Source organism: Furipterus horrens, unplaced genomic scaffold, assembly GCF_987537825.1.
Source record: "Furipterus horrens unplaced genomic scaffold, mFurHor1.1.pri manual_scaffold_5, whole genome shotgun sequence".
Lineage (NCBI taxonomy): Eukaryota > Metazoa > Chordata > Mammalia > Chiroptera > Furipteridae > Furipterus > Furipterus horrens.
In genome coordinates this window covers 141695158-141720053 of record NW_028327175.1, presented here as the reverse complement: position 1 = coordinate 141720053, position 24896 = coordinate 141695158, and the positions used below count along the sequence as shown (strand labels likewise).

Genomic DNA, 24896 nt, shown 5'->3' with positions numbered 1-24896 from the left:
CCCACAGTCTTAGAACGTCCGCAGACCCATCCATTCTGGGAACCACAGTCAGGGCAACAGCTAGAGAGGCGCCAATTCCATATAGAAGTGGGAGAAGTGCCTGGAAGAGAGGCAAGTGCTGCACAAGCGGCATTGTTCCCTCTCAGACCCCTCCCCCACATGCAGCGCCACAACGTGGTGAAATGAGTCGCCCTGTAGTGACAAATACCTAAGGCTCCGCCCCTTACAACATAACAGGTGAAACATCTTTACCTAAGACACAAAGGCAAACAAACACAGGAGCCTGTCAAGATGAGGAGACAGAAAGGTATGGCCCAAAAGGAGGAACGGATCAAGATTCCAGTGAGAGAGCTAAGTGATGAGGAGATAGCCAACCTAACAGATGTAGAGTTCAAAACACTTATGATAAAGATGCTCACAGGTTTGACAGATATGCTTACATAAGGCAAATGCATAAGAGAAGAAGTGAAGGCTATGCTAAATGAAATGAAGGAAAATCCACACAAAACCAATGGTGAAGGGAAGGAAACCAGGATTCAAATCAATGATTTGGAACATAAGAAAGAAAAAAACAGTCAACTAGTACAGAATGAAGAAACAAGAATTGAAAAAAATGAGAAGCTTAGGAACCTCTGGGACAACTAAACATACCAACATCTGAATCATAGGGGTGCCAGAAGCAGAAGAGGAAGAGCAAGAAATTGAAAGTTTATATGAAAAAATAATGAAGGAAAGCTTCCCAAATTTGGTGAAGGAAATAGACATACAAGTCCAGGAAGCACAGAGAGTCCCAAACAAACTAGACCCAAGGAAGACCACACTAAGACACATCATAATTAAAATGCCAAAGGTGAAAGATAAAGAGAGAATCTTAAAAGCAGCAAAAGAAAAGCGAAGAATTACCTACAAATAGGGTCCCTATAAGACTATCAGCTGACTTCTCAAAAGAAACTTTGCAGGCAAGAAGAGACTGACAAGAAATATTCAATGTGATAAAAAGCAAGGATCTACAACCAAGACTACTCTATCCAGCAAAGCCATCATTTAGAATGGAAGGGCAGATGAAGTGCTTCCCAGACAAGGTAATGCTAAAGAAGTTCGTCATCACCAAGCCGTTATTATATGAAACATCAAGGGAACTTAAGAAAAAGAAGGTCAAAATTATGAACATTAAAATGACAACAAACTCACGCCTATCAACAGCTGAATCTAAAAAATAAAAACATAATCCAACTGAGCAAACCAGAATAGGAACAGAATCGTAGGTATGGGGATCATTTGGAGGGTTATCAGCTGGGAGCAGGAAGGGGGAGAAATGGGGATATGGTGCAGGGATTAAGAAGCATAATTGGCTGGTACAAAATAAATGGGAAAGTTAAGAATAATATAGAAAAGGGTGAAGCCAAAGAACTCCTACACACAACCCACAGACATGAACTAAGGGGAGTGATATTGCTGGAGGGAAGGGGGTTACTGGGCGGAGGGGAGCAAAGGAGGAAAAATTTGGGGACTACTGTAACAACATAATCAATAAAATATACTAAAAATAATAATAATTAATTAGTAATAAATTTTAAATGAGGGAAACCAATGAAGGAGGTGAATTGCACAAGGTTATACATAGTGAGCCAGGACCATGGAGAGGAATAAAATCCATCATTTTTTAAATTTCTATACCAGAGTTCTTTATCATACAGCTTTATTCTATCTCCTATTTGCAGAATATTACTTTTAAAGATACCTGTTAATAGAATATTTCATCCATAAAAAAGAGTGCTTCTCAAAGGATAAAGAGAGAAGGCACTGAATTGGGGCAAGAGGGAATTTGAGATTTAATCGTTAATTAAAAGGGAGGCCTATGTTTCCAAAAGTTTGAAAAATATTATTTCAGTAAGGGAACTCATTAACTACCAAAAGCTTCTTAACAGACATCTTCAGTTTCCTTAAAAATGTGTGTAAATTATGTTAACAGATTTTATAAAATTTTGGTAGTGTTTCTCATGCGGCTATTTCTGAATAAGAGATGACAAGATTGAGGGGTAGTTACAATGACAGATATCATCAATAATCTGGGGATATCTTGACTATAAAAGACTGATTTTTTTTTAAACAAGAATACCATAACTGATTCATTCCAATGAGACATTATAGGACTAATTTACACCTCCTATAAAGATACCACTGTTGCTCAGAACACTCTGGCACTGTGGGGCAGGGGATGAGGTCTCTTCTTATTTGCCTTCATAATTTTTTGTCTGCTACATATTATTCCAACCATTCTCTAAGGTATTAAAAAACATTTTTCTGACATTGGAAGTTATTATGGAACCAATGTGATTTATGATGATGCTTCCTTGTTAAAAATTACTTACTATCCTAAAATTAAATCTGCCATACCTACTTCCCAAGTCTTCTTTGTGAAATAATTGATTAGAACAGTCGTTTGTAAACACTTACTATATACAAATGTCAGTTGTTTTTACTATCTGAAGCTCATGTCTTTATAGTCATAATATTCAGTAACCAGCAAACTAACATAATCACCAAGGAATTTGTTTATTCCATTCTCTCCTGATGATAGATTTCAATAGACATTGCTAACAAGATGGCTCTCTTTGAAAGAATGTGGTTACAGAGATTTATATTTGTTTTTCTATCATCCTTTCCACATTATTTTGAACACATTTTGACTTCTACTTGATACTTTGGGGACTATTCCAGACTTTGAAAAAAAATGTGTCAAAATACCTAAAACTATATAGAAATTCAATGCAATCTCCGTTAAAATATTAATGGCATTCTTCTCAGAATTAGAACAACTAATTCTAAAATTTATATGTAACCACAAAAGACCCTGAATAGCCAAAGAAGTCAAGGAAGAACAAAGTGAGAGGTATCACAATCCCTGATACCAAACTATACTACAAAGCTATAATAACCAAAACAGTGTAATACTGACATAAAAACAGATATATAGACCCATGGAATAGACTAGAAAATCTAGAAATGAATCTTCATTTACATAGTCAATTATTTAATCTGTAACAAAAGAAAAAAGACTATACAATGAGGTAAAGACAGACTCTTCAATAAACTGGACAGATACATGCAAAAAATGAAATTGGACCACTTTTTTATACTATATACAGAACAAAATCAAAATGTACTAAATGTAAGGCCTGAAACCATAAAACTCCTACAACAAAACATAGGCAGTAAAGTCTCTGATACTTCTCTTAGCAATATCTTTTTCGATATGTCTCTTCAAAAAAGGGAAACATAAGAAGAAATAGTAAGTGGGACTACATCAAACTAAAAATGTTTTTGCACAAAAAAGAAAATAATCCACAAAATGAAAAGACAACCTACTGAATGGGAGATGATATTAGCAAATGATACATCTGATAAGGAGTTAGTATCCAAAATATATAAGAAACATACAATACAACTTAACACCAATAAACAAACAATCCAATTTTTAAAAAATGGACAGATGACCCGAACAGACACTTCTCCAAAGAGGACATTCAGAAGGCAAACAGAAATGAAAAGGTGCTCACTGTTACTAATCATCAGAAAAATGCAAATTAAAGTCACAATTAGATATCACCTCACACTTTTCAGAATGGCTATTATCAATAAATCAACAAATAACAAGTGCTGGAGAGGATGTGGAGAAAAGGGGACCCTCATACACTGTGAGATTGCAAATTAGTCCAGCCACTATGGAAAACAGTATGAAGATTCCTCAAAAAAATTAAAAATAGAGCTGCCATTCAATCCGGCAATACCACTTCTGAGTATTTATCTGAAGAAAACAATGACACTAATTCAGAAAGATATATGTACCCCTATGTTTGTTGCAACGTTACTAGTAATAACAAAGATAATGGAAAGCATGATGTCCATTAATAGATGAATGAATAAATATACACACACATATATAAATAATATATACATATATAAATAATGGAATATTATTCAGCAATGAAAAGAATAAAATCTTGTTATTTGGACATCATGGATGAACATAGAGGGTATTATACTAAGTGAAAGAGGTCAGACAGAAAAAGACACCATATGACTTCACTTATATGTGGAATCCAAAAACAAAAACTAAAAACAAACAAATGAATAAACAAAACAAAACAGAAATGGACCCATAAAGGAGAATAAATTGTCAGTTGCCAAAGGGGTGAGGATTGGGGAAATGGAAATTTTAAAAATATGTCAAAAGAGCAAATTCATCTACAGCTACAATTGAGGTCCTCTTCCTAGGCCTCGATCCCTGCAAACCCCACAGCTGGAGGTGAGCTGGTAAGCCCGAAAGGTGGAAGTTACCATTCTGGGGATCTCTGAAGAATAAGGGGGTTCTAAGATTGCCTTTAAGATTGGTGCTGAGTTTCTTAGTTTGCCTAGAATTGACAAAATCTGAAAGTGTAGTTGTCATCTCCAAGAACAAGCAGTCACCTTTTCTCTCCTGCATCTTTCACCCAAGGCACCAGGATTTCTCCAGTGTGGCCCATGTGTAAGGATTCCTAGTCCCTATCCCAGACCTGCTGAATCAGAATATATCAAGTACAGTTCAGGAATCTATGTTTTTTACATTCTCCTGGAGTGGTTCTTATGTGTTCTAAAAATCTGAGAACCATGGTTTTCCAGATTCTTAAAGCCTACTTCTAGGGTGCTTATAAACTAGACCTGAACAATAGATCAAGGGAAAACTTTGGCAAGCTAAAAGGTTCTTTAGTGTTTTGTATTTCATTCTTTATTAGGACCAAATAGCAAGAAGTACCTCTTTAGTAGGGCAAGAATGAAGACATCAAGGCACATTCATCTTCCTTAATATACTTACTTTCCCATGCTCCCTTGGTTTTAGGTATTTTTGTCACTCAATGCAAATTTTTTTGAAATATAGTCATGTATTTAACAAATTGCTAAATTAATCAGCACCTTCCATGAGAGAGGTCTTGTGCTTGTCATCTCATCAACAACATAGAAATCAATATGTTAGGATTCTGCTCATCAAAGAGTTCATAATCTAATCCTTTCTTCCTGGGCTCCTCTAGCAATCACTACAGGACAAACACCTTATTCCTCACAAAGAAATTCCAGAAATTCCCTAGTCCACTGGTTTTTCACTGTGTTCCTTAGAGCTCTGAAGTGTCTCAGGGATCCATAGGTGGCCGATCAAGAAGGCCCCATACAACTACCTGCCATTCAACCATAACAGCTCTAGTTTTCTCTACTTATTTTGTATTACATGTCCATGAAATTTCAAGACAAGAAAGAAACTTTGTGAAATATCACCCTAGAATAGATATATTTGCAAGTATTTATATTTACCAAAGAGTTTCAATGCTGTATTCCACTCTCCCCTCCCTGTCTTCTTCTTTTTTTTTTTTTTTTTTAATCCTCACCCAAGGATATTTTCATTCTTAGAGACAGAAGGGGGAGAGAGAGAAAGAAACATCGATGAGAGAAAGATCAATTGGTTGCCTCCCATACGCTTCTTGATGAGGTATTGAACCAGCGATCTTTTGGTGTACAGGACAATTTTCAACCAACTGAGCCACCCAGCTGGGGCTTGTCTTCTTTTGATATTTCTGGTTAATCAGATAGAACACCTCAAGTTTGTGCTGACATGTCATAAACTTCCCGCCAGCTATAATTTGATAAAGGTATTTGCCCTCAAGGGAGCTGGAGGCAATTACAAACACTAACTTTTAGTGACATGATTGCCTTGGTATTTCACTTGGGAAAAGAAGTTTTTGAAACCAAGTCAAGCCACACAAGAAAATTCAAAACCACAAACCTTAACTCACCAATTTTATGCATTCTCATTTCAGCCTGCTCCAATCTTAGTCTAAGCTCATCTCTTTGCTAAACTCCCCATTGAACTATGGATTAGCATCTGCTTCCACTGAATTGGGAGATGTTATCATTTTCTAAATAATATTTGCCTTTCACATCAAAACCCTAGCTTCGCATTAGTTCAATCATTGACAAGAACCTAGATGTTAAAAGAGAAGATGGAGGGCCTCTTATTTGTCACCAGTTAATGACGTACATTAATGTATATGCTTCTATCAGCATGCACATTTAGACACAAAAGTGTCTTGCCCTCCCAGGTCACATTTAAAGACAGGAAGTAGATGGGACCATTTAGGGTGTGTAAGTATTGATTTCTGAAGAGATAAAGTATTGCCAAAGCCCTGAGAATGAATATAGCACCATAATCTAGCTGAGTGACAATCAAATAGTCTGGGTTCTTTGGATCTCTACCTCCCTGTACCTCAGTAGGCCAACAGGGGCTGCATGTTTACATGCGGATAAGAATAGCTGCTTTTCCTTGGGGTAGCTTTTGTGGAAGCAATTCTTAATAGACCATGATGGTGTTCTGCCCTTTATTGTTTATGTTGGCACTTGAGCTGATTAGGGTTACAGAAAGGGCAATTTCTGGAGAAGGCAGTTTGCAAAGACATGGATTTATTCTATAGAATACTCACTCTAACTAGTCTAAAATCACCATAAATATTTGGAGAGGATTTAAATGTTCTCCACATTGTTGTAGTGAATCTTTGTGTTTAGCACTTGAGAAAAGCAAAGGATGTAAATCTGCCTGGCCTCCAAATGAATGCAGTGATTGCTATAGGCATTCTGGGATGAAAAACTCCAGTACAGTTCAGGACTGATTTGCTTTGTGAACTTGGACATCTTGTTTGATGCCTCTAGCTTCATATTCCAGATTTCTCTTTTGAAAGACATAAAATTATCTATCCATCTGACCTCATAAGATTTTGATATGGATCAAAGTTCTTGACTATGAGAGCATTCCATGAAACCCAATAGAAATGTAAGGAAAGTATAATAATCTTTTTGTAACAATTATTGAGGTCATTAAATGAAATCATTAACTGGACCCAGCCCAGACCACAGACCTTTCTCTGAGCCAGTGAAAATTAGGGTTTCTATGGCCTCCAGCTCTTTGGGTACAAATACCATTGTTAAAGCTCATCTGGTAGAGAAAGACCTCTGTGGACCACAGCATTCAGGAAGTTGGCCTCGAGAAGAAGAAAACTTACCCAAATAAAAACTATTCACATCACCTAACTTATTCCTAAACTCATATTTCCTCTCATATGGATAAAGGCACAGAGCAATGCTAAGCTGCATTTTCTGGAAAATGAAACATGAAAGGGTTCACTTCATGGAAAACTGCCTTTGAGACATTTAGTGGCTTAAGCACAAACACATGAAGAAAACCTCCCAAGATGAACTGGAAGAAAATAGCTTGTTTTTGCCTACCTTTTGGCATCATACTGCCACACTGAGCTACATACACAATTTTTTTCACAACATTTTTTGGAAGGTGGCAGACATGTAGGGGCATGTGAAGGTGAATACCATTTAAATAGTACAAATGCAGGCATATTCATGTGGTGAGAAGTGGTGTGGTCATGTCATTTTAGGTCATTTGCTCAGAATTATAAAAGCATGAAAAGCACCTCCAAGAATGATTGCAAAGAGGAATTCAGAGGTAACAGTGTGGCTGTCAACAAAAACTCTCTGTAGCTGCACCAGGGCCTCCTCATACACATCTGTTATGGATTGAATGCTTTGTGCCTCCACTCCAATTCATATGTTAAATCCCTATCCCCCAGTGGTAGATGTGGGGCCTTTGGAAAGGAATTAGGATTAAAGGAGGTCATGATGGGGCTCCCATGATGAGCTTAGTGTTCTTATAAGAAGAGAAAGAGACCAGAGCTTTCTCTCTCCCTATCACATGAGGCCATAACAGGAAGGCTCCCAGCAAGCCAAGAAGGGGACCCTCACTAGAAACTGAATCTATGAGCCTTTTAATCATGGGTTTCTCAGATACCAGAACTCTGAGAAATAAATGTCTGTTATTTAAGCCACTCAGTCTATGATGGTTGTTTTGTTTGTGTGTTTATTTGTTTTTTTTATGATAGTGCAAAGCTAAACTATGGTACATGAAGTCCTATATTAATTTATCATCATTATCATCATTATTTAGTATGACTGATAGACAATGCACTACACATATTTAAAGTGTACAATTTGATAAATTTTGAAATATGTATAAACCTATTAAACCAACACTACAATCAAGATATGAACATATCCATTGTCCATGAAAGCCTGCTTGTGTCCTTGGAGATCCACCTTTCTGTCCTCTTCCTCCCCCGAATGACTACATCTACTTTCTGTCACAATGAATTTGTTTGAATTTTCTGAAATCCTATATAAATGGAATCATATAGTAGACATTATATAAACAGACTATATAGTGCACACTTTTTTGGTCTGGCTTTTTTTACTAAGCAAAACTATTTTAAGATTCACCTTTGTTGTTGCATGTATCAATTGTTCATTCCTGCTTATTGCTGAATTATATTCCATCTTATGTATGCTCTTTAGAATATTTTCTAACCAGAGAGTTTCAGAGTTCACAGAAATAAAATAAAAGTCCATATCAATTACCCACAAAATTACGTGGCAGGATAGATCTTAGCAAAATTTGAAATAAACACTTTTCTCAAGTTGCTACAAATGAGCAGAGCTATGTATGTTGTGTTCATGCAAATGATTTAAAAGAACATGGATTATTTCTAATAGTGTCCCCCAACCACATTGCTGGTCCTCAGCAAAAGATAGCCTCCAATGGCTCTGAGGACCCCCGAGCGTGGGACGGACGCAGCTGGGAGAAGGAGAAGCAGGAAGAGCACAAGCCTTAGAGTGCCAGCCCAGCTGTGTGATTCAGGCCATCACTTCCTATCTGGGCTTGCTTCCTTATTCACAAAATAGGGAAAGTGGACAGCGGTGTCTCAGCCTTAGCATTCGTAGACTCCCTGACCTTGACCAGTACGAGCACATGAGCTATCTTTCCTTGGCAATTCTGTATCTCAAGCTAATCAAACCCACCACCAAGGACAAGCCACTCTTCCTTCCCTCCACTAACTGGGAACTCAAACTGCCTAGTAGGGGGCGACTATTTTTTAGTTAGTGTCCAACTGCAGCAGGCTCTTTCTTTCAAAAACCCTTGGCTCACAAATTCTACTTAGTAGCAGGCTGTGGCTCTTGGCTTCGAGCCTGTCCTTGGCGTGTCTTAGCTGACACTGCTTCTGACTCTGTCACAAATACTACTTCTGCAAACTGTGCTGACCTGTGGTCAAGTTCCCCTAACTCTGGGCCCTGTGGGGCATCCTGTATTCCCCTGAGAGTCGGCAGGGAAGCAAGAACCAGGGGGTGCAGAGAAAAGCAATACAAGGAAAGGAAGCTGGTATGGAGCCTGAGAGGCAGTGGCTGGATTGAGGAAGCCGTCATGCAGGGGCATAATTATGGCAGAGATGGAGGGAGACAGGAGTTACTGCCTCTCCGCACCTTCATAGATGCCTAAGTTCCACACTGTCACACTCTCCCATGGAGCATTCCCTCATCCAGCATCATACTGCTCTATCTCATTTGATCTTCACGGCAGCCTGAGGAAGTAGGCAAGGCCAGTTGTTATAACCCCAGCCTCCACCCCTCTCACAAAGAGGAAAACTGAGGCTCAGGGTGATTCGATAATTTCCCCCAAATAAAAAAAATCAGGCAGCTGAACCCCAGCCACTGCAGGCTCCAAATCTTAGAGCTTACACTCCAGAGACATCGAATGAGCACTTTCCACATGTAAGATCCTTGAAGGAATCAAAGATCTGTAAGACAGCCTCTTCTTTCAGAGACCTTCTCCAGTAGAAAGGCACAGTGAAATTACTGTAAGAGCTGCCAATGAGTAGGCATAAGAAGAGGAGAGCAAAGGAATCTTCCAGCTGCAGGGAGCAAGGAACCTTTGCTTTGCTTTTGCCTGCTGTTTCAGGTACAGAACAGTGTAGTACCAAGCAATCCTTCCATGGGAGCTGTAGAAGAGAGACAACTTAAGTTTCTCTTCTTGTTTTGAGCAGTGATCAAAAGATCTTTTAAAAAGAAATAAGCAAAAAACTATTTAGAGGGGAAATGCCTTGGGCCTTTGTCTAAAGAATTTTTGTTCACATTAACTTGCATTGTTCTTTTTTTATCTTTTAAAAACAAATTAGTGCATCCCAGCTGAAAGAGAGAAAGACACTCTGCATGATTGAGTTCTGGTTTGGTATGAAAAAAGAATTAACTTTGATTATCTGCAGTGGGAACAAATTCATTAAGTGGGGATGGAAGTTACATTTTACTTTACACTGTTCTCTAGCATTTGAAACTTTTCCATCAGCATGTGTTACTTTTATGATCAGAGAGAAATCTAGTTCTTCCTCTACACCTCATCTCCACTTGTTTAGGGACAAGCTAGGTCTCTCACCTGTGACCATAACCCTTTTGTAACAACTGGTAACAAAAGAGTGTCTATTTACAGAATGTTTGCAATATGTGAAGCAGAGTGCTAAAGTCTCTAAATATCTCACTTATTCCTTAGCACAATTCTAAGGGTAAGGACTACCACCCTCTTTTTACAGATGAGGACATTGAACCCCAGAGGATTTAAGTGATTTACTCAAGGTCACAAAGTTCATAGGCAGTGGAGCCAGAACTGGATCTCAGGCAGAACTTGCAACGGTCTCCTAACTGGAATCACTATCACCATTCTCTGCCTCTTGTTATCTTCTTACACCAGATGGAATCACATCACTTGGTTGCTTAAAAGCTGTGGCACTCCCACCTTACCCCTTCCATTACCCAAGGGAACACAACCTAAGCTTCTTTACTTCTCATTCCCAAGTCCATTTTCAATGCATTTATTCATGTACTCATTGTAAATCAACAAATAATAGCAAAACCTCACATTTGTTTCAAAACAATTTTATATACAACCTCCCCAAAATCATGTGACATAGGCAGGTGAGCAAACAGTTCTAAGTAGTTTCAGCTGGCTTGTCAAGAAGCAAGACGATATGCCTTGACTTTCCTTCCTTGTTTTGACTGTGCTCTGGTCTTCCTACCGTGTTTCAAGTATTACAAGTTCCTTCAACCCTCTCTAATTCTGCAGCACTGTTTCTTCTGGTGAGTATGACCTTCACCCTGCCTGGTGAGCACATACAAATCCTTCATGGCTCAACTGACCCATCTTTCTTTGGGCACCCTTAACAACCCATTAATGCTCTGCATGATTGCACTGACTACATTAGATTAAATGCATTTGTTTGCTTGACTCTCTTTTCCAGTACACCGTGGAATTCTCTGGAACAGAAATCATGGGTCATGAGCATGGCTTCATTTAGGAAGCTAGTGATGGAGAATGGAATGAATGGAGAATGGAATGGATGATGAAAGACATGATTCGTGGCAAATGTGTCTTTCTACTGCTTCCAGGATTCATGCAACACTGAACCAATGTTTATCAAGAATGAGACATGGTACTAGTGTTACAGAGTGGGGGTCTCCAAAAATCCCCAGACCCTTCGGGTTGGGGGATGGAGAAAAGAGAACAGCTTTAATATGCCTTTGCATGACTATAGCTGGTAGCTAGTTTCTTAGCTATGCAAATGGTTTTGGTTCTTCCAAAGCCCCAAGGAGATGGGAGGGGTTTTAACCATGGAATGGTGTGAAAAGAGCATACAGATCCCAGTCAGAGCACATGACTAGGTTGCATGTCAGGTCCCCAGCTGGGGGCGCTAATGAGAGGCAACCACACAGTGATATTTCTCTCCCTCTCTTTCTCCTTTCCCCCCTCTCTAAAAATAAATAAATAAACAAATGAATGAATAAATTTTTTTTTTTTAAAGAGAGAGCATGCAGAGCCTGCGCAAGGTTCTGTAAATGGTCAGAACTCGCTACCACACCCACTACATCACAGGACGCAGTCAGGGATTTAAAAATAAGGCGGCAACCATTTTAGAGAGAAGAGAGGAGATCCACGCGGTTTGCAAGGAGGGCAGAGGAGAACTCCATGCAGCTTTGGAAAGGAAAGAATTCCATGCGACTTAGAGAGGAAAAGGAGTACTCCATGCAACTTTGAAAGGGAGACTACCATATGGCTCTGAAAGGGCAAAGCACATGTTTTCCCGGACTGTTATACAGAAGCTGATGACATCATACCCCAGATCCTGAAGGAGAGAGCTGACAGATAAGGAATGGGGAACTTCTGGGTATGTTTTTGGCTTCTAGCCTTTGGGGAAGCAAGGGAAGTGCTGGGTCCCGTGGGAGAACAGGGCTCTGAGATGAAGTGCTCACTGCCCTCCCCAGGTTGGAATATTGTAAATAAAGACCTGTTTTCCTCAACACTCGTTGCTGGGTTTTACACCAAGGCGCCATGTGAAAGAACCTCCTTTCACTCTGTAACACTAGGGGCAGAGATAAATGGTGGTGTGTTAGGTGTGTGTGTGCAGAAAGAGAGGGGGATGGCATATCGTCGTCGGCAGCCGTCCGTCTCGAGAGACGATGGTGTAGCTTCCTAAGTGTCTATCTGCACCGCCGAGAATGGCTGTGCAGTCCGACTCGGGAGTGACATGGCATCTGTCTCCTCCCGTGTTGAATTGACATCTTGCGATGACGCTGGAGTGTCCTCTCCAGTGGAGCTGAAGCTACAGAGCCTGGGCAGGGTGATATGGAGGGTCTGCTGTTGCCCATGCAGCAGACCCCCCCTCTCTTCGCAGCTGAAGGGTCCAAGGGAAAGACGGAGTCAATACAGCTTGGGTTCAGGTGCGCCGCAGGAGTTGCCGGTGTTGACTACAACATCAAACCGCCTTAGGGACTCCGGCTCTGGATTTTCTGTCGGGGTTTACTCCCTTAGCCTTTCCCCTGAAGAGGTGTGCCGCAAGGCAGCGGAGGTTTTTTGGAGTCAGAGTTTTCCTTCTCTGATGTACCCTGACTGGAAGATCGAACCAGCGACACTTAGCTCGCAGGCCGACGCTCAATCCACTGAGCTAAACCAGCCAGGGCATATATATAGTGGATATGCATATATAATTTCTCTCTTTGATATATAAAATGTTAGTACATGTACATAAAGTGTGTATATATAATGTGTATACATATACATGTATAGTTTGTATAAAGTATGCATATACATATATAGTGTACATATATGTAAAGTTTATGTGCATATATATATATATATATGTAGTGTACACAAGCTTGCCTGTGTACTTACAGTGTATGGATATATAGGTTGTGCCTGATATGTACATAAATAGTGTATATACAACATGTATATATACGAGGTCTGTCCAGAAAACGTACAGCCATTGTTAATATAATAAGAACAATTTGTGCAACATTGATGTAACCTGGCAGCCAAGGGGAGTGGACTGGAATGTACATGTGTGAACAATGATGGCTTCACTGTACTAGTCACGGGAGGCAGTAGACACAGTTGAGTGAGCATGTGTACTGTGTGGTCATCGCATTCAAAATGACTGAGTGAGTAGAGCAGTGAATCTGCATCAAATTTTGTATTAAGCTTGAACATTCCTCTGTGGAAACTACTCGGATGCTTCAGAAGGTCTCAGTTATGGGCAACTCACAACAACGCCCCCACTCATGTGTCATATCTCATGCAGAGTTTTTTGGTGAAACATCCAATCACCCAGGTGACTCAACCCTGCTACAGCCCAAATTTGGCACCCTGCGACTTCTGGCTTTTCTCAAAACTAAAATCACCTTTGAAACAGAAAAAATTTCAGACCATTGGTGAGATTCAGGAAAATACAACAGGGCAGCTGACAGCAACTGGGAGAACCATGTGAGGTCCCAAGGTGCCTACTTTGAAGGGGACTGAGGCATCATTGTTCTATGTACAGTGTTTCTTATATCTTAGATCTTCAATAAATGTCTCTATTTTTCATAGTACATGTCTGGTTACCTTCTGGACAGACCTCATATATGGTGTATATGCACACATATACATGGTATATATGTGCATACACCTCATCAATGTGTGTGTACTAAAACACAATGCAAGAAGCGGCTTAGAGGGTGCACTTAAAAGATGGTAGGAAGGACATTTAATACACATGATATAAATACTTTTTAATAAAAAGAGAGGCACCTTGAGGCTTGCCTCCCTGCTGAGGAGAGTATCCCCTGAAGGAAGAAGAAACAGAATTAGGAAGGAAAATAGCTTAGAGAAATCTCACTAAAACCAATCAAGAACCGCATTCTAAAAGGAGGCTGGTTAGCAAAAACAAATACACGGTACCTTTTTTTTTTAAGCCAAGGAAATGGAAAAGCAGAGGTCGGGGGGCAGAGGAATTAATAGATTTGACAATTAGGAAAATGGCAGGGAACCAGGGGTAAAAGTTTCAGGAAGAGGTGGGATGACTCATGGTGAGGAAGCATGGTCAAGACACACACACACTCTGTCTCTTTCCCACACTTTGACCTTGAAAGTATGACAAGAGAAGCAGCTTTCATGGAAGCAAAATACAAACGGCTTTCTTTGGTTCCTGTAAGATGGGAGAGCTCAAACATGCTTGTGTGCTGGTATTTACAGCATGCAGCATCAATCATAGCAAATGTGATCAAGACCTCGAGCCCATCTACAAGTGGCTCAAAATCTCACGTAACAACTCAACGAGGTGGGTTCTATAATTATCTACATTTTATAGGTGAGGGAGCAAGGCACAGAGAGGGTAAGTAATTTTTCCAGAGTCATTCAGCTTTTAAGCCTCAGAGTCAAGGTTCCCTCACACCCCACCCGCAGTGTGTCCCTCACTGTACATCAGCCTGTGTGCTCTTAGCTGGTGTACAGTCAGGAACACAGAAAACAGAGTCCTCACCTACCTCTTGTTTTTCTAAGGCCTGCTTAGACTGGCCTAGCCTACTTTCCCTGGCTTTCTCTCCTGCCAAGCAGAGGCTCGGAACCCATGAATATTCACATCAAAGAAATGGGCCAAGGGGACACTGTTGGAGAGGCAATGGCTGGGGAGGAATACTGGAGCAAGGCTATTTGTTGGTATTGAAGAGTTTGCATCTTTTTAGCAGTTGGGAAAATGAAGCTTATCTTAAGCATCATGAGAGGAAAAGTCTAGTGGACACTTTAAGACTGGCTTCAACTTCCAGTATTTTACAATCTGAAGCAAGTCCACCTGTGAAGGTACCAATTCTTTATCCATAACATTAGGTGAAAATAATAATAATAATTTTAAAGAATAATAATAACTATCTTATATCCCTTAGAGTATTGTAAGGGGCAGGTGAAACAATGTGTGTGACAATAACTTCAAATGCGAACTATTTAATCACCGTCATCATCATTACTATTATTAGGCTATCAAACTATCTGAAAAATTGCTCATCCTCTTCATTCTCCCACTTCCATAGCCCCAGGTATTAAAAACTGATAAGACATTTGATTTTGAGATAGTCTTTCTAAACTCAAATAATTTCCATGTGTAAAATTTGCCCCAAGTGCAAAATGGCCTTATATGGTGAGGCAACATGACACATTGTTAAAATTTTCCATTATCCAAGATAAGCAGCTTTTGGGTGCCTGAAGCAGCTCAAACAACAAATAGTTGTATCAGATATTCCACACCTGCCCGTTCATTTTTTTCTTTCTCCACCCAGCATGTTGATTATGATATTAATATATGACCTTCAATGCAGCATTTCCCCCTTACATCTCACTACCTGCTTTATGGATTTCACTTTTATACATCAATACAGCCTTTAAGTCCCAGCATGGTCTTGTTAAAGATAGAGGAGGAGGTAACTTCAGTGAAGAAGTCAAGAGAGCACATAGAAGACACGCCTGTTTGAGTTGCCTTTTGGGTTGCATTTTACCAAAGATTTGGAGGAGTCTCATTTGGCAAACTGTGGAGACCAGGTCTTCAGATGGATTTTTCACCTTTAAACAATGTAGTTTGGTTCACACATATAGTGAGCCTAGAATTACATGCAAAGCTGCTGTTCTTTATGCTTTTCTAACTTGTCTTGATTTTTAACTTTACCATATGTAATTACACTCCAAAGACAAAATTAAATTAAATTAAATTAGGCAGCAGCTGGACAGGGTACATGATAGGTGACAGGTGTTTGGTCAGTAATAGGGACATTTTACTGTTATATGTAATCTTCAAGAACATCCAAGACACTCTCTCCTCTTATAGATTAAGAACCAGGGATCTAGGGTCAAATTTCACTATTCTTTTTCTTTGAGAAAGGGATATGCAGTTCTCACATTTGTCTTACTTAAGGAAAGTGAATACACAAAAATCCCAGATTGCAGAGACAATGTGTATTATGGTCATTTGCACTAGATGGCTTCCTGAAAAGGGGGGTGTACTCTGAAAACTTTTGTGTATCTATCAGCCCCTCTAGTCTAATGCACACACTTGACTCACCAGTTTTGCAAAGCAAGGGACTCTGCTAATTCTATTCATCTCCCAGCACCACCCTTCCAAATAATCAAATGGTTGTTCAGTGTTAATCTCTCTAAAACTTTACAGGGTAATTCTTTCAGTTGCCTGTTATGCAGAAATCAGTTGAAACATTCAGAACAATAGTGTATTTTTTCCTCTGTAAAATCTCTAGACCAAAATAGACAAACAGACCCCTTCTCCTGCCTCTTTCTCTTCTTTAACTCCCACAAATACCCCACCACCAGATATCTCTCTTTCCAAGGTAGGGCAGATGAAGGATTTGACAGATACCTACCATTCCAGCTTCCTCTTCCCATTTTAGTTTTTTTACACAAAATGCCAATAAAACAGAAGTCAGTACTTGTTTGGTTTACGTTCTGTTTCTTTTTTCTTTTTAAAAGCACAAATAACATTTTTTTTAGTATAAATATAAAGTTCTATGAAAAAAATAGAAATTACAATAATCTTAGTCACTTCCCAACAGGAATACATTTCATTGTCTATAGAGTCAGAGGTCAGATTCTCCATTTTTAAAATATGTTTTTTAGCCTGGTTCTAGTACACTTTCAAACAGGACATTCCTTGTCCTACAAACAAATCCTTTTAGAGATGACTTAAATATGCCAGTGATGAATATCTAAATTTATCCAAGAACCGAGGCTATTGAAGAGAACTAGAATTCAACATCAAGTATACAGTTGTTGATATTCAAAAATTATATAAATTATTTCAGCAGATTACAAAAATACATCATATTTTATCTGTAAATTTTTGTCAGGAAATAAATTACTTACTAAAATATAAAAATAAAAAAGCTCAGGTGTTTCTTCTGATTCAAGTATGAAATGCACAATAGTCCTGGTTCTGAGGGGCCCACTGCCCACTGCAGCCACCACCACACCGGGAGGTGTGCACGTTACTTGGCACGAGCAGACCTCAGAGTTCCAAGTATTCTGTCCCAGTGCGTGAAGTAAGGGGCGAAATTGCAGTTAAACTGAGAGTGATGCAAGTCGTGGTGAGCCACGCCCCCGTACCACCCAAAAGGTACCAGTTTGTGCGTGGACCAGGGAAATTCATAGCCCGAATGGTCCTCCACTGACAGCCAGATGTTGACCACGTGGAAGATCATGACGGTGAGCGGGTGGCACTGGAGCAGTATGACGTTCACCATGTCGAAAAAGCCCAAGGAAAACAGCTCCCAGACGCTCATGTACTGCGTGGCCAGCGCGAATGAGGGCGAGTTCTTGTGGTGCATCTTGTGAAAGGTCCGGTACAGCCAAGGCACCTTGTGGTGCAGGACATGCCACACGAAGAACTCGGCGTCGAAGAGCAGCAGGCACAGCACGATGTGGCACACCAGCTGAAGCAGCTCGGGGGCTTCTCGGGGCAGGAGGGCCGGGCTGCGGGCCCAGTGCAGCAGCGTTACGGGGAACACGAACACCAGGTGCTGGTAGAGCGTCTGCCCCAGGCAGGGCAGCAGCTCCCGCGCCGCCGGCAAGAAGTCGGGCTGGATCTTGTAGCGCCGCAGCGCGGGCACCCAGGGGTACAGGACGTCCAGCACCACGAAGGGCAGGCAGAAGCCCACGTAGGTGGTGATGGAGAAGACGGCCGGGAAGAAGGGCGACTGGGTGAGGGCCTCCCGGGTCCTCAGGAGGTCCCAGACGGGCTGCAGAAACAGCTGGCCGGAGCCGCACAGGACGCGGGACTCAGAAGCGTTGAGGCCGCTCATGGCGAGGCTGCGCCGGACAGCCGGCTGATGCTCCCGCGCCGCCGATTTTTAGGACTTGGCCCCGCCCCGAATGACATCACGGAACGACGTTTTTCGCTCCCAATCCCGGCGTCGTGGAGCGTTCAAAAATGAATAATCCCACAGAATCGCGTTTACTTGCTGAAAAGCATCTGCAACTGCATTTAATGGGCTTTTATGTATGCAGTATGAACGGCTCTTAGTAACTTCATATGCATCTAGAATTGTGTTCTATTTTTAAATACTGACATACAATTTACAAACGATAAGATCTTTAGAGTTTCTACAAGTTTGGGCAACTCAATTCATCTGTGTCATCACCACCTCCAAACAAGGTAGGGAATAGTTCCATCGCCACCGGAAAGGGCTCCTTTCAATCAATGCACATATATAATTCCATTCATGTGTATTCGTAAGAAGCGCAGGTATAACTGTATTTTTTTTTTAACTTTTTAAAGTGACGAAACCTTTGTATTTCGGATCTCTTCTGTCTGCACACCTTGTATGGATTTAACCAGCAGAGAGAGGCAAACTAACCTTTCTCAGAGGGAACCGCGAGTCCCAGCCACGCGCAGCTGCCATCGGCGCAGGAGCTCAGACGAGGTCGGGAGGCAGGGCCGGACCCTCTCCAGTTCCCGTCTCCGGAGGGGATCTATTCTCGCAGGTTCGCCGCCAGCTCCAGATGCCACCACACACAGACCCGCCCGCGGGAGCCCGCAAACCCGGGCCGCCAGTCGGCCCTCCGTGGCCCTGGCAGGCGCACAGACCAGCGACAGAAACGGCGGGACTCCACGGCGAAAGAGGGGACTGCGGCTGTTAGGCTTCGCTCTGGCAAAAAACAAAAAAAAAACAAAACAAAAAGTTCTGTGTTTAACATCTAACGTCAGCCCAGATGTGGCTAAAAAGACGCTGCATCTCAGGAAGCCCTGAAATCAGTGAAGCACGTACTTGGTTCCTTAAGGGGATATTTGCGTATTCCTGAAGCCTCATGGAGCTGTCGGCTGCAGAGATGGTGTCGCGCCTGCCCTGCCCTTCCGTGGGGTGTCTTCGCGGCGCCAATTGGCCCTTAGACTTCTCCCCCCTATGCCCCAAACCATCCCAGGCCGCAGAGCCAAACTGCGAGGCCGGCTCTATCCTTGCGTTTCTGCGTGATCAAACTGGGGTTGACTGGCCAGGAACTGAGTGTGAGGAGCCTGGAACTAGGAGAGCACTGGGGAGACTCCCAGACCAGCAGGGGAAAAAAAAAAAAAAAAAAGCCCGCGTTTGACCCTGATGGCTAAGCAACGCAAGGAACGCCTAGAGCATAGGTTTGGACAAAAACTTTGAAACCAGGGACACTAGCTTTGCCTCTTATGTCTGTGAGGTTGGATCCAGTACTTCACTCCTCCAAGCTCCCCACCCCAAGGGAAATAAATAATAGTAGCTATCTCACAAGTCTATTTCGAGCTTTAAATAGGAAAATATAATGCTACCATTTAATGTGTAAGAGGCATTAGCTTAATGTCTTATTTGAAGCGATTTCACCCAAACCGTGGAAGTAGGCATTGTTATTATTGCTGTGATCTTACAGGAGTAAAAGCATAGTGCCTGGTACACAGTAAACATACAATATAAGACATTATTTTTAATTAGGCTTCACATTTTATATAAAGAATAGTGGAGGAAGTTTGCAATTAAAATCAAATAAAATTATATAAGGAGAAGTAAAAGAAAGTCATATTGGAGGAAAGAGTAAGTACAACAAAAATTAGGCCAACATATGGGCCTAGGAATATAATAATATATACGATATGTACATATCCTAATATATGTATCTACATATTATATACATGGTATATAATAGGCCAGTTCGTAATATATAACTATATATTAATATATAATAATATGTAAGATATATATGGGAATATATGGGATGTATAAGATGTTATACACACACACCTATAATAGACCAATTGATAATTCAGAATCTCCTAACTAGTGTGTGTCCCCAGAACTACCACTGATGGATTATGAATATTCCTTAGATGCCCATTCTCTGAAGCCCCAAGCCTCTGGCCCTACTGCACACTTAAAATAAAATAAAAAACACCTCAATGTGTCCTAAGATTATTGTGAAATTCTGCTTGTGTCTTGATGAAATAAAGGTTCAGAAGCAGCTTGGAGCTTCTTGACAGCCAATGCCAAAAAGGGAAGGAAGCGGCATTTGCTCATGTTTCGGGTGTCTCGATGGTAGAAGAGACAGCTGCAATGCAGGCCCCTGGCCTCCTGCTTGTGTGTTTTTCAAGTTAGAAAACCTGTCCTTTCTAGTCTCCTCTTTAATCTGCCCCCTCCTCCAATTCACTTTTGTGCAACCCAGGAACATTCTTTTTTTCCATTCCTGGTAGCTATCACCCTGCCCTTGAACTTTGTATTGCTCATACAGCATCTTAGAGAGAAGAGGAAGAGTTTCTTCCCTTTTTTTATTATTTAAAAAAAATTAAAAGGTTTATTTGAGAATGACCCACACTATTGAATGTAGCATAGGCCATCTACTAAGCGTTAATTCTTGGGCTCCTCTGTGCTCCAAAGGGACCATCGAAGCTCACTTTCTCTGACTTACAGCTGAACTCTGCTCAGAAGTAAAATATCACTCAGATTTGCCCTCAACAGAAACTAAGTCAACCTTCAAATTTCTGTCTGGCACATGCTGTCCTTCTTTTGTGGTTTCAGTTATCACGCGTGCTTGCTTTCGATGCTCTCTCACAGATTTTTTTAAGTGGGTGGCATTGGCAGATTTGCTTAATTTGTATTTAGCTATTAAATTGCTGTCAGGACTGCCATCTTTGAGCTCCCAGCCCCAACTGACTTAATCTTTTCCTTCTTTGCTTCTTCCATCCTCTATCGGTAAGCCTGTTAGAATCTCCCCCATAAAGAAAGCCCTGTGCAGCAAGACCTGGAAGCCATGGCTTCAGCCTTCTTGGCCCAGGCTCTCCTCTCTTACTTACAGCACATTGAAGAATAGCAACCAGCTTCTCTGCCTTCCCAATCCATGCTATCATGAGGACAAAAGTTTTTGTCCGATATACAAGTTCAACCATCTCAGGGCAAGTGGTCAGTTCAAATCTCATCAGTTGTCCACTCAATGTTACAGAAGATGCTGAAAAAGTAGGCACAGTTATTGGGCAACCAAAAACAGTATCACTTAATAGAGCCAAATAAAATTGAACTTAATTTATTTTTATTTTTTAAATTTTATTTATTGATTTTTAGAGAGAGGAAGGAGAGAGAGAGAAAGGTGTTGATTCGTTGTTTCACGTACTTATGCGTTCCTTGGTTGATTCTTGTATGTACCCTGATCAGGGATTGAACACCCAACCTTGTTATATTTGAGACAATGCTCTAACCAGCTGAGCTAGCCAGCAAAGGCAAATTGAACCCTACTTAGTCTTGACTGAAGTGGTGTCATTTCTTGAATTGGCAAACATGCACCTTTAAACATTTTTAATTTACACTAAATTGATCTAACAGCTTGCTAGATGAATCGGTCTTTTTAGAGCACAGTGTCTGGATCATCTAGAATTTTTTCCCACAGTGTCAAGCATTATACTTTGCAATAATGAATGTTCAAAAGTTATTTGTGGGCTTAATGTACATTTTAAAAGATATTGGCTCTAAATTAAGGCTAAAAGAAATGGAATCTTTTTTTTTTTTTCCTTTTAGCACTGGTTATGTCCCCTGGAACCTTTTTTCATAAAAGGGGGGCATTTAAATATTTCTTATGGTATTAGGACTTTAGCCACACTATTTCTTGTGCTTCTTCACTGGATTTTGACTTCCTGTATATTATTTTTATTTTGGCATAGTCTTTCCGACAGGGTTAAAGTACAGGTGTCTTTTCTTCTCTAGCTATCCCAGAGATCAAATTACTTTTCTGAGAGTACAACAATCAAGTCTATGCATATTTAACACAATCTCAAAGTTATTTGATATCAACTCACCATAAGACTTCTGAAAAATAGAAGACTCCAAAAAAGTAGAAAAGAACATGTAGTTGGCAAAGCACATTACCTATGACATAATCTCTTTTTGGTGTGACCTTCATGATTGTTTCTTTACAAAATGAGGTGAGACTATCTTAGCCTCTATCTAACTGAAACAATTATTCCTGGATATCAAAGATGAGAAGTGTTGTAACATCCTACAACTGTAACACATTATGACTCATAGAGAGTGGATAATCTAATCCTTGGTTGTAAAAATGAAGACAGCCTCAGAAAAGTCAAGACTAGCTACAGTCAAACAGCAGATTACAGCCAAACTGAGAGCAAACTTGGTCAGAGTCAGTTTCAAGATAGAGGCCTCCACATCGGAAGTAGTGTTGGGATGGGGCATTGAAGTTGCTCTATAGGACAGTTTACAGAAGACTTGGAAAACATTAATTATCCATGCCCAAACAGGGAGTGTGATGAAGGATATGACACAGATATTGGTGCATATTTGGTTTTAAACACTTACTCCTTATATTTTTCATCCATCTGGGTCATCTGACATCATTGGAACTCTCATCAACCTCTTTAAAATATTTAAAGCATCTAAAATCATTCCCATTAAAAGGTATAACGCTGCCTGTAAGGCAAAGACAATACTTGCCTTACCTATCAAAGAAGTTGTTGCAAAGATCAAGCTTTATGAAATGGCTTTAAAAACCCAGAAGGCAAAATGTAAAATGTAAAGTATTTGTGTTAGCACTACTATTTAAAACACGTGGGAAGAGAAATAATTTTCTGTTTAGTTTGGAATTGAACTTGAAACTGCACCTAGAACAGTACAATAAATACTCTTGAATGAATTACTGACAAAATTTCTTAAATCAGAATTATTACAACCAGACGTTGCCTTTCAGGGGTCACATTTTGAAAATCTCTCCATACATTAAAAATTAAATGACAAGAGTTAAAATTACAGTGTATTTTAAATGTTGACATTGAACAAATAAAGACTTTTAATATCCACAAAAACAAAACTTTATTATTTGGAAATAATATCAACAATTTTGGTCCTTGGTAACTATGAGTCCTGAGGTTAAAGACATTTCCATTTCCTCCCCCACATCTGAGGTTCTGACTGCTCTATTAGGCAAATTATTTATTTTCATGTTACATTCGGGGCACAGTTATTCTTGAGAACACTTTTCAGGTGCTCTGCATCAGGCAGCATTAACCATAATCCTAGGAGTGACCAGACGTGGTTGATCTTGTCAGTCCTCAAGTTACAAACTGGCTCATAAATCAACACCAGTTCTCCACCTCTCCCAGAAGGACTAGAGAAAGCCTCCCTCTCAAAACGTCTGGAAGCAAAGCCACGAGTGCCCTCTTACGTTGAATTTAAACAATTAACTTCGTTCTCAATTGTGACTTCCTTTGGCTGCTTTGCCCATGTGAACACAGTACCTTAGAGGTTCAAGTTGGCAAATATGAACTAGTCATTTCCTTGCTGTAGGGTGCACAGACATCTTTGTAATGTGCTCAGTAGAACATAAGTCAAATGCAGTTGAAAAGAGCAGTCAGAACTCCTACAATCTTGCTACCAAACTTCTTGAGGCACAAACTCCAACCTTGCTCTGCACTCTCAGCCAAGGACGAAACAAAGCTACACTAAGGCAGCCCAGGTTATAAATATAGAAAAAGTCATATAAAGAGCCTGTGCAGCTATGTCAAGAGCAAGAGGCCACCAACAAAGGCAAGTAAGTGTACAATGTAACCCAGCTGCTGCAAGAAGGGCTATGCAACATTTCCACCTCTAGACTGACCCACATACTGAAGAAAAATCCCGAGATTTGGAGAGGAGGAGAAAGAAAAAACACTCCATAAAATGGAGGCTCCATAGAATGAAGACCCTGCTCATCACTATGGTCTGCTGCGTTGGCATTTTAATGACCACAGGTTTTCAAGGGCATCTCTAGGAGCCTCCGTGGCAGCAACCAAAGCAAGAGAAACTGAGTCATCTACGGCACTGAAGCCATCCTCCAGTGGCCTCTGCCCCACTCCTGCTCACTTTCTTTCCAACCCTAGCCAAGAATCTTGTACCTGGTTGGCCAAACCAGTTTGCCTTGGTCAAAGGAGAAAGAAGTGTTCTTTTTTGTCGGGCCATTCGGCCAGTGAGGAGAGTGGCATCCTCCTAGGGATGTATATCCTTTGCATCTAGTACAGTTCCGTTCCTTTCTGTGGTTGCTACGGAAACACAGGTTCCACTTCAGTCCTGTGCAGTCCGAGAAGTTACATGTGAATCTAATTTTATTTGACTAAATGACTAAGTCTATCATTTTTCACACATTCTGTCTGTCCATACATACTTATTGACTCACTAGTCTAAGCTGTATATTAGATTTAAGGTAAGAGATATCGTCTGTCCTCAAGCTCACGCAGTAGCAGGAAAGATCACACTAGACCCACAAATGTAAGTGTCAGGGCCCCTGTGACATAACTTGTCTCTGCCAGCTTCTGTTGCTTCATTCGTTCATAGAGTTGGATGCACAGTCCTTGAATCCAAGGCCCTGCCTATAACAGGCCACTGCCTGCAGATGGAGTTAATCACTACTTAGTCTCCACTCAGCCTCACTCAGTGGACCCTGCAGGATGATGCTGAAGGTTAGTGTTTCCAAACTATCCCGGTGTTCCTTAGGTTTGAGACTACTCTCTGCTCCCCATTGGAGAGGACCCAATGTTCACAGGCAGTATCAGTGAGGTTTACAAGGAGTCAGGAAGACGTGGAAAGGATGAGAAAGAAAAGCATAAGTCTTGCCGAAAGAGAAAGGGAAGTAG

The 24896-nt window shown here is 40.7% G+C and overlaps 1 protein-coding gene across 1 annotated transcript; it reads right to left on the bottom strand.

Moving 5' to 3' along the window:
- Positions 1-15957: 15957 nt before the first annotated feature.
- On the bottom strand, positions 15958-18641 carry CH25H (cholesterol 25-hydroxylase). Its single transcript, XM_090279260.1, has one exon. It carries the CDS (start codon positions 18076-18078, stop codon positions 17266-17268), a length of 813 nt encoding a protein of 270 aa, XP_090135386.1. The 5' UTR covers positions 18079-18641; the 3' UTR covers positions 15958-17265.
- Between the last annotated feature and the right edge of the window lie 6255 nt (positions 18642-24896).